Source organism: Pezoporus flaviventris, unplaced genomic scaffold (assembly GCF_033815535.1).
Source record: "Pezoporus flaviventris isolate CSIRO_AGI_PZ_B2104156 unplaced genomic scaffold, CSIRO_AGI_Pfla_v1 ptg000176l, whole genome shotgun sequence".
Lineage (NCBI taxonomy): Eukaryota > Metazoa > Chordata > Aves > Psittaciformes > Psittacidae > Pezoporus > Pezoporus flaviventris.
In genome coordinates this window covers 1511341-1521251 of record NW_026892724.1, presented here as the reverse complement: position 1 = coordinate 1521251, position 9911 = coordinate 1511341, and the positions used below count along the sequence as shown (strand labels likewise).

General features: G+C 54.4%; 2 protein-coding genes across 5 annotated transcripts in view; both read left to right on the top strand.

The window, feature by feature from the left end:
* The first annotated feature begins 1812 nt into the window (after positions 1 to 1812).
* FUCA1 (alpha-L-fucosidase 1) lies at positions 1813 to 6639 on the top strand. The gene is made up of 8 exons (XM_061480202.1): positions 1813 to 2165; positions 3059 to 3193; positions 3369 to 3506; positions 3737 to 3842; positions 4269 to 4469; positions 4682 to 4872; positions 5809 to 5908; positions 6404 to 6639. Exons 1-8 carry the CDS (start codon positions 1813 to 1815, stop codon positions 6533 to 6535), a joined length of 1356 nt encoding a protein of 451 aa, XP_061336186.1. The 3' UTR covers positions 6536 to 6639.
* An 843-nt stretch (positions 6640 to 7482) lies between these two features.
* Positions 7483 to 9911, top strand: part of HMGCL (3-hydroxy-3-methylglutaryl-CoA lyase) — a 74401-nt gene continuing 71972 nt past the window's right edge. For 2 of the 4 annotated variants that reach the window (XM_061480381.1, XM_061480379.1), the window contains exons 1-6: positions 7483 to 7629; positions 7924 to 8010; positions 8142 to 8249; positions 8625 to 8720; positions 9242 to 9390; positions 9712 to 9775. In XM_061480381.1, coding sequence (XP_061336365.1) covers positions 7579 to 7629; positions 7924 to 8010; positions 8142 to 8249; positions 8625 to 8720; positions 9242 to 9390; positions 9712 to 9775 — 555 coding nt within the window. In that variant the 5' untranslated portion in view covers positions 7483 to 7578. Of the gene's footprint in view, positions 7630 to 7755; positions 7836 to 7923; positions 8011 to 8141; positions 8250 to 8624; positions 8721 to 9241; positions 9395 to 9711; positions 9776 to 9911 lie in introns of those variants that run through there. The other 2 variants (XM_061480380.1, XM_061480383.1) reach the window with 2 other exon arrangements.

Here is a 9911-nt window from a genome sequence, read left to right as displayed (position 1 = left end):
AAGGGAAGGGTCCGTGCCTCAGAGCTCATCTCAGTCTCCCCTCGGGCAGGTTAAAGTCATTCCCCTTGGCCTGTCCCTACATCCCTTGTCCCAAGCCCCTCTCCAGGTTTCCTGCAGCCCCTTCAGGCACTGGAGCTGCTCTCAGGTCTCCCCTTCAGGAGCCTTCTCTTCTCCAGGCTGACCCAGCCCAGCTCTCTCAGCCTGGCTCCAGAGCAGGGATGCTGCAGCCCTCGCGGCAGCTCCACGTCCCTCTTGTGCTGTTGCCCCAGAGCTGGACGCAGCCGAGAGGACACCAGATATACAGCACACAGATGGAGTTGTAGGTGGCAAAGCCGGTTGCATCGCTGTGTTGCACCTGTGTAGGTGGCATCGCTGTGTTGGTGGCACCTTGGCAGAGCTCACCCTGTGTGGGTGATGCAGCAGAGCAACAAATAGCAGCAGGCACTTGGCAGGTACAATGACTCTCCATGTGCCTACCACCGATTCTAATGGGGACCTGGCATTGTGATAACAACAGCAGCAGCATCTACCAACATAGTGCCCCATAGGGACCCCAAACCCCCCCGTGCTCCATAAGTACCCCAACACCCATCGATTATTTCATTCATTTTCATTCCTCAGGGATCGGTGTTGGGACCGGTCTTGTTCAACATCTTCGTTGCTGACATGGACAGTGGGATTGAGCCCACCCTCAGCAAGTTTGCCAATGACACCGAGCTGTGTGGTTCGGTTGATACGCTGGAGGGAAGGAATGCCATCCAGAGGGACCTCGACACGCTTGTGAGGTGGGCTGATGCCAACCTCATGAAGTTTAACCATGCCAAGTGCAAGGTCCTGCACCTGGGTGGGAGCAATCCCAGGCACAGCTACAGGTTGGGCAGAGAAGAGATTCAGAGCAGCCCTGCAGAGAAGGACTTGGGGTGCTGGTTGATGAGAAAATGAACATGAGCCGGCTTCAGTGCGCGCTTGCAGCCCAGAAAGCAACCGTATCATGGGCTGCATCAAAAGGAGCGTGACCAGCAGGTCCAAGGAGGTGATCCTGCCCCTCCACTCTGCTCTCGTGAGACCTCACCTGGAGCATTGCGTGCAGTTCTGGTGTCCTCAACATAAAAAGGACATGGAACTGTTGGAACAAGGCCATAGGAGGCCACGAGGATGCTCAGGGGCTGGAGCACCTCCTGTATGAAGATAGGCAGAGAGAGTTGGGGCTGTTCAGCCTGGAGAAGAGAAGCTGCATGGAGACCTCAGAGCAGCTTCCAGCATCTGAAGGAGGGCTATAAGGATGCTGGGGATGGACTCTTGATTAGGGACTGCAGTGACAGGACAAGGGGTGATGGGTTCTAACTGAAATAAGGGAAGTTTATATTGGATATAAGGAAGTTTTTTACTGTGAGGGTGGTGAGGCACTGGAATGGGTTGCCCAGGGAGGTTGTGAATGCTCCATCCCTGGCAGTGTTCAAGGCCAGGTTGGACAGAGCCTTGGGTGACCTGGTTTAGTGTGAGGTGTCCCTGCCCGTGGCGGGGGGGTTGGAACTGGCTGATCTTAAGGTCCTTTCCAACCCAAACCGTTCTGTGATTTCTATTCACTTCGTTTACAATAACTCTCATTTGCTTTATTCAGTTTCATCCAAGTGTATTCGGGTTTCAGCCCCTTTCAGGCACTTGTTCCGCCGTTATTCAAGCTGCACGCTGCGGCCCGCCCCTCCGGTGCCCGCTCCCGGGGGCCCGGCTCCCGGAGCGCCAACCTCCGGCCGCCGCAGCCGAGCCGGCAGCACAGAGCGGCCGCTGGGCGGCGCCATCGCCACGGTACCAATGGCGGCGGCGGCGGCCCTGGCGCTGCTCTGTGCGGCCGCCGCGCTCGGCCCCGCGGTGCCCGCGCTCCGCTACCGCCCGGACTGGGCCAGCCTGGACGCGAGGCCGCTGCCGGCCTGGTTCGACCAGGCCAAGGTGGGGGTGTTCGTGCACTGGGGGGTGTTCTCCGTCCCGGCCTGGGGCTCCGAGTGGTTCTGGTGGCACTGGAGGGGCGAGCACCGAGCCGACTACGAGGGCTTCGTGCGGCGCCGCTTCCCTCCCGGTACCACCTACACCGACTTCGCTCCCCTCTTCACGGCCCACGACTTCCAGCCCCGCGACTGGGCCCGGCTCTTCCAGCGGGCTGGGGCCAGGTCAGTGCCGGGTGCTGGGGGGGTGGCGGGGCCCTGGTCACTGTGGGGGCCATGTCTGGGGGGGGGCCCAGCAGGATTCAGGGGTCCCAGAGCGGCTGGGGGGTCCCTGAGGAGCACACGGTGCTGAGGAGGTGATGGGTCTTGCTGCTGCGTAATCTTGACTCTTCCAGTGTTAAAACCCCTCTGTTCTTCTGTAGTCGCTTCTTTATTTCAAGGGTGATCAGAGAATCAAACAATCCCAGACTGGTTTGGGTTGGAAAGGACCTTAAGATCATCCAGTTCCAACCCCCTGCCATGGGCAGGGACACCTCACACTAAACCATGGTACCCAAGGCTCTGTCCAACCTGGCCTTGAACACCACCAGGGATGGAGCATTCACAGCTTCCCTGGGCAACCCATTCCAGTGCCTCAGCACCCTCACAGGAAAGAACTTCTTCCTTATATCCAATCTAAACTTCCCCTGTTTCAGTTTGAACCCATCACCTCTTGTCCTATCCCTAAGTCTCTAATGAAGAGCCCCTCTCCAGCACCCTTGTAGCCCCCTTCAGACACTGGAAGCTGCTTTGAGGTCTCCACACTGCTTCTCTTCTCCAGGCTGAACAGCCCCGATGTTCTCAGTCTGGCTCCATACAGGAGGTGCTTCAGCCCCTGAGCATCCTCGTGGCCTCTTCTGGACTTGCTCCAACAGCTCCGTGTCCTTCTGATGCTGAGGACACCAGAACTGCACCCAGTGCTGCACGGGGGGTCTCACTCCAGTGAGCCCTCAAAGAGGGTTCCTCACAGCATGGTTCTTCAGCCCCTTGCTTTTACACTGACTTGGGCCTGCCAGGGAGGCTGGGGAACGTCTCGGGTATTTCCTTTGTCCTGATGAAGTACGTTGTTTTCCCCCCAGGTATGTGGTACTGACCGCGAAGCATCACGAAGGCTTCACCAACTGGGGGTCATCCGTGTCCTGGAACTGGAATTCTCTGGACACGGGGCCCCACCGGGATCTGGTAGGAGAGCTGGGACAAGCCCTCAGGGAGAGGTACGGCACTGCCAAACTCTGCTCTTGACAAACAGTGGAAGATCATTAGTTTATTATAAGGAAAACAGTATCCTAAGGTCTTCTGTGAAGTAGTAATGCGAATAACCTGATCTGCCTCTGGTTCTTAATCCCTCCTGCCAGCCTAACCCTTTCCTCTGGGTTCTCTGTCCTTCAGCAACATCCGCTATGGGCTGTATCACTCCCTGTTAGAGTGGTTTAATCCACTCTATTTAGCTGACAAAGAAAGTGGCTTCAAGACCCAGAACTTCGTTCTGAAGAAGACGATGCCAGAACTTTATGATCTCGTCCTAAAGTAAGAGCTACGACTGCTTAGAAGTCAAGAGCACTTCCTGGCTTCAGTAGTGTAGAGAAAGATGCAGAGAAGAGAGGGGACAAATGATAATTCTTTGTGTGTAGAATAAACCTGGTAATGGCAGGCAGTAGGAAGAGGAAGTGAAGCTATGCTCCATCACCAGAAACACAGTGTTCCTTTGTGGGAGGAGGAAACGAGCCACTGTGAAGTAACACTCATCTCTCTGTTAGATACAAACCTGATTTGATTTGGTCGGATGGAGACTGGGATGCTCCAGAGTCATACTGGAATTCTACCTCTTTCCTTGCCTGGCTCTATAACGACAGTCCTGTCAAGGTATCACTTTCAGCTGTCGCTCACAGCCAGTGCTTTATGGGTATGGGAGGTTTGGGAGCAGTGAGATATGAATGGGATCAAATCAGAAACCCACTGCAGATACCACATGTGCCTTATTCTTTCACATGCACAAAAGCCTAAACCGTGTTCCTTGGGAAGACTCCAGTGTCCTTTACAGCACACACATGAGAGGCTCAGAGCCCAGGAACCTTCTTGCCTCAACTTCTGCAAATACTGTGAGTGAATAGAGAGAGGTTCTCCCAGACTGGATTCCAGCCTTCTCTGGAGGATCCTCGCTCTCATTCTGCTGATTACACAGTGGGGTTTAGGTGCTTACCTCCTGAGATGCCTTTGCTAACTAAGGAGGGATAATGCAAGCTGAAAAGGGTGAACGTTCTCCCCACTGAGCTGAGTTTCTTCTTTCAGGACACTGTTGTTGTTAATGATCGTTGGTGCAGTAACTGCTCGTGCCATCACGGAGGCTACTACAACTGTGCTGACAAGTACAAGCCAGGGACTCTGCCAGCTCACAAGTGGGAGATGTGCTCCTCCATTGACAAGCTGTCCTGGGGCTATCGGAGCAACATGAACATTGCAGAGTTAATGGATGAAGGAAGCATCATTGAGGTAAGAAATCTGGAACCAGTATAACAGGTATAAGGGGGTTTACTGAGAATTAGAGGTTTCCTTCGGCCTCCTGCTTGCTGAAAGAGTTGTTGTGTTCCACACAATCAGGCTGGAGCTAAAGGAGCAGCTGATGAGGACTAAGCCTTCCTCAGATTCCTTTTCTCTCAGAGGTGATTATAATGCCATTTGTTACCTTGGTTTATCTGTCCCAGGAGCTAGTGCAGACTGTGAGTTTTGGAGGCAACTACCTGCTCAATGTGGGACCTACAAAAGAAGGGGTGATTGTTCCCATCTTCCAAGACAGACTTTTGGCCCTTGGGAGGTGGCTGGACACTAATGGGGAGGCGATTTATGAAACGAAGCCATGGAGGGTACAGATGGAGAACAGCACAGACATGGTGTGGTAAGGACCCTGCTGCATGGTGTCATCTGAGCTGGCATGGCTTCCTTACCTGTTCTTACATTTAGCGTGCTCTGAAGTGTTGCCATCAAGTGCAGATGGCACTGTGGCAGTATGCTACAATTGAAGTGCTCAGGTACTGCCCCAAGGTCTTCTCTAGTTTGAATTGCACAAATGTAGCTCATCTGAACACACACAGTTTGTAAAGGTAGAGATGTTTGCTTTTAAGCTGCTACAGGATGGTACTGATCGTTGTTACCCAGCTGAGAAGGGCAACAGTGAACCAGAAACTGCTACAAACCAGAGTTATTTTGTTTCCTGCAGTGTGTTCAGGGTAGGAATGCAGAGCAAAGAGCAGCATATCCGCTCTGTTGACCGCAGCTGAGGCAAGGACAGATTAGCAAATGACACGTGGACTTTGTTTCGGTTTCATCAGCCAGTGCTGCCTGGCCAAATGGTGGGTCCAACGGGACAGGTTTTGGGATGAGGGGAAAGTAGGGGACCGCTGAGCTGTGGCAATAGGCAGTTGGTGTTCTTGTGCCATCTGGGATGGGGAAACTCGTATCTGTTCTCTCTCTTAGAATCATAGAATAGTTCGGGTTGGAAAGGACCTTAAGATCATTCAGTTCCAACCCTCTGCCATGGGCAGGGACACCTCACACTAAACCAGGTCACCCAAGGCTCTGTCCAGCCTGGCCTTGAACACTGCCAGGGATGGAGCATTCACAACCTCCCTGGGCAACCCATTTCAGTGCCTCAGCACCCTTACAGTAAAGAACTTCTTCCTTAGATCCAATCTAAACTTCCCCTGTTTCAGTTTGAACCCGTTACCCCTTATCCTATCACTACAGTCCCTAACGAAGATTCCCTCCCCAGCATCCTTATAGTCCCAGCACCCTTATATAGCCTCTTATGTGGCTCTTGACCTCGCTCTTATAGGTACACTTCTAAGGGACCTGTTGTCTACGCCATCTTTCTGCTCTGGCCTCGGGACAACGTTCTGGGGCTGTCCTCACCTGCTCCATCCCCAGACACACAAGTAAGGAGCTTGGAAAACAGATAACACCCTCTGAGAGCCTGTCCTGGGCACGTGTGGGCTGGGAAGGGTGCAGCCTGGCTTCATTTGGAAACTGGGGAGAGCGTGGAAGTTGTCATCCTGTGCTTCTTGCTCTGGGGTGCTCTGGCCTGCCTCCACATCCTCGCAGCATCCCAGATTATTCTCCAGCCTTTGGCTCACTGTTAACACAGGGCATTGGGTACGATTTATGAGGACAGGCTTATTGTCTGCCACAAAGCAAGCAGAGACACTTCTCCCCCAGAGCTTTTTGATCCTATTGGCCCAGGGAGGTAAATAACAAGCCTCACACACAGAAGGGATCACTGGTCTTGCGTCTCCAATTCAGATCGGGTACACTGACCCCTCATTGTCATTGGAGTGACGCAAATGCTGGGGTGCCCTTTGCTCTAAACAAACAGGGCTGAAGCCTGCACAGTAAAAACAGCAACTGAGCATTTCCCCTGCCCTCCTCTGCAGGTGACCATGTTGGGGCTTGTGGGAACACTGAAGTGGCAAAAGTCCCCTGGTGAAGGACTGCTCGTAACGCTGCCCTGCATGCCTCCATCCCCCCAGTCTGGCTGGGTCCTCAAGCTTGAGGGTGTGAAGTGATGGCTGCAGGATGGAAGCAGCAATCTGCCCCTGCCTTCCCTTCAGACTGAATCCAGGAGGATTTTTCAGTTATTGTTGAATAAATTGGTTTTCTCATAAGAGAATCTCTCTTCCAGTCCCTTTTGCCTGTGATCTGGGTGTCAAGGGGCCATGTTTGAAGAGATCTAGAAGAAATCAGCTATAGAAAATCGTGGTCTAATACAGATCCATTATTTATATTTTGGGGGAGGCAGCTGTAAGCAGAAAAGGTTTGTTCTGATGTGCTCAATTGATGGAATCATAGAATCAGAGGTTAGAAAAGACCTTTAAGGTCATAAAGTCCAACCATTTCCCAGCACTACCAAGGCCATCACTAACCCATGGCACTGAGGCCTCATCTCCATGGTGTGTGAACACTTGCAGGGATGGTGACTGCAGCCCTGCCCTGGGCAGCCTGTTCCAATGCCTGAGCACCCTCTGGGGAAGGAATTGTTCCTCAGCTCCATCTAAACCTGCCCTGGTGCAGCTTGAGGCCGTTTCCTCTTGTCCCATCCCTTGTTCCTTGGGAGCAGAGCCCAGCCCCTCCTGGCTCCATCCTCCTGTCAGGCACTTGTAGGCAGCCATCAGGGCCCCCCTGAGCCTTCTCATCTGCAGACTGAACCCCTCAGGTCCCTCAGCCGTTCCCCATCACACTTGCGCTCCAGGCCCTGCACCAGCTCCGTTGCCCTTCTCTGGCCCCACTGCAGCACCTCAGTTGCCAAACAGCGATCTGTACTGAGAAACCTCTGTGGACTGGAGAACTGGCACTGGCTGCCAGTGACGTGCTCACGGGGCATCGCCCTGGCTCTCGTGGTGATGCTGATACAAACGCGGAGCCAGGTTAAGAAGGGAAAACAGGGTGATGGCTCCTTTGCCAACCCGGTCACGCCGGTAGCTTCTGGTGCAGGAGGGCGCCCATCCAAAACAAACACGCGGTGCCTATTTAGGGGCGCGGGCCAGCGGGAAAGCCACCGTGTGATGAGCAGCTCCCGAGCGGCCGCACGGTGCCGGTGCCGGAGGGGAACATGCCGCAGTGCGACACGGGCTCGCTGGCGCGGGACGGCACGCGGGGACCGGTACGAGCGGGGTCCCTCTCGGGGGGGGGGGGGGGCAGCGAGCGGAGAACCGGGACCGGGATGGGGACCAGGATCGGGACCCACGGGGGGAGCTCGGCAGCGCCCCTGTCATGTGATCACACACACCCCCTCGGGTCACGTGAGAGGGGTCGGACATGGCGGCGGCGCGGCGGCTGCTCCCTCGCTGGGCGGTGCCGTTGCGGCCGGTGAGGGGGATCCGGGGGTCGCGGGTTCGGGGCCCGGGGCCGGGGCTCGGAGGTCGGGGCTCTCCTGACGCCCTCCCTCTGTCCTCAGGTCAGCTCCGCGGCGGCATCCGGAGCCCTCCCGAAGCGGGTGAAGGTGGTGGAGGTGGGGCCGCGCGATGGGCTCCAGAACGAGAAGGTACGGACGGGAGCGGGGCTGCGCCGAGCACGGGGGCCGTGGTGCCAGCAGCAGCCTGTCCTGGGTGGGTTTTGTTTCGAAACGCCGCTTTTTGAGGCAATAACAACCGAGAGTGGTTCTCTTCTTCTCAGAACGTTGTTCCGACACCGGTGAAAATCAGTTTAATCAACATGTTGGGCGAGACGGGGCTCCAGGTCATAGAGGCAACCAGCTTTGTGTCCCCCAAGTGGGTTCCTCAGGTCAGTATTGAAGTGTTCGGTAGAACCGTGTGGTAAAAGATGCCTCCTCATAGGGAGTAACATGGTCAAAAGCTTCTGCTTGCTCCCAAATCCCCACACTGGGAAAGAGCAAAGCCAAATAAAGGTGCTTGCGACATCGCAGCCCTTTGGACCCAGAGGAGGAGCACGCAGCAGCTCGGGTCCCAGCAGTGTCTGTGTGCGGGTGACTGAGCTGTGCTCCCGCGCTGGGTGCAGCCCTGCTGCCTCTTCAGGGGCCCGTTGCTCTGGTTCCGAAACAGTTCCGTCCCCATCGTAAAAAGAGGGTTTAGAAATGATTTCTCATTCACAGAGGTGGGTGTTGTCGCCCTCAGAAACCTCTCCCTGTTCCCCTTGCAGATGGCTGACCATACCGAAGTCATGCAAGGAATCACCCAGCTGCCTGGTGTGAGTTACCCTGTGCTCACCCCGAACCTGAAGGGATTCCAGGCTGCGGTAAGAGGTGGCAGCATCAGGACATTCCCAGTGTTCCCAGGCTCTGGTTAAGGATGGGAACTCTATCTTCCATCCTGCAGGCAGCAGTCTCATCTTGTAGTTCCTTTCCAAGGGATCATTTTGCTGGGGGAGTAAGGATCTGTTGTTTGGAAGTAGAGGATCTTAAGGTCCTTTCCATCCCTAACTATTCATGAGTCTATAATAGAAAAGACCTTCAAACATCTTCTGTTGTTAAAAAGACACCTGTTTGAATTGGCAGTGGTGCTGTCAGTCTTACCTGCACGTCCCACAGCACTCCTGACTACACCCAGCTTTACTGCTGACTCTGTAAGCTTACACTTCTTTGATGTGAGACTTGGATCTCATCATGGTTTTGCTGTAGAATGAACTGAGGAAAGAACTGGGTTATTCAGGAGGAAAGTGGGGGAGACTTTTTGATAGAATGGGAGCATTGCAGTTGTGTTTGTCCTTCCCCTTGCAAGAGAAATCAGCTCACTTGAAGTTGTGCTTTCTGCTGGCAGGTGGCAGCGGGAGCCAAAGAAGTGTCCATCTTTGGGGCAGCATCTGAGCTCTTCACCAAGAAGAACATCAACTGCTCCATAGATGAGAGTCTGGAGCGGTTCAGTGAAGTGATGGCAGCAGCGAGAGCAGCCAACATTCCTGTCCGTGGGTGAGGGATTCCTGCTGCAGACAGAGATGTAACTGCCCTGCTTCCTCCCTGTGGAGCTGGCCTGGGCAGTGCAGGGGGATTGCTTTTCAGTTTTACCTGGTTTTGGGGGGTGTCTCTCTACTGGGATGGGTGCAGGACATGGGAGCTCAGTGCATGGAGAAGCATTGGTGTGGGAACAGTCACATAACACCCTGGCTTTTGGAATAGGAAATGAATTCTTCCGTTGTATGGAGCATGTGAGGTGCAGCACGAGCCCTGCCTGACCTGGCCGGTACAATCTCACTACAGTTCTCTAGCTAAGGGTGTATTTTTTAACCACAGATACGTTTCCTGTGTCCTTGGCTGTCCCTACGAGGGGAAGATTTCTGCAGCTAAAGTTGCAGAGGTGAGTTCATCGGCTGGGTGGGGTTTGTCTCGCTTTTATGGAACTGACTTGGACACTGAGGGTTAAATGGTGTCCAGCCATTGAACTGGACTGAGGGGAGACTGGGGAAGGCTACAGGGAGCTGCCACCACGGTGG

Bases quoted from the DNA above. Each gene is read 5' to 3' on its own strand.
- FUCA1 (XM_061480202.1), top strand. From the start codon at position 1,813: ATGGCGGCGGCGGCGGCCCTGGCGCTGCTCTGTGCGGCCGCCGCGCTC. The intron at 3,507-3,736 runs GTAAGAGCTACG...TCTCTCTGTTAG, and splicing joins CTTTATGATCTCGTCCTAAA to ATACAAACCTGATTTGATTT. The intron at 4,873-5,808 runs GTAAGGACCCTG...TCGCTCTTATAG, and splicing joins AACAGCACAGACATGGTGTG to GTACACTTCTAAGGGACCTG.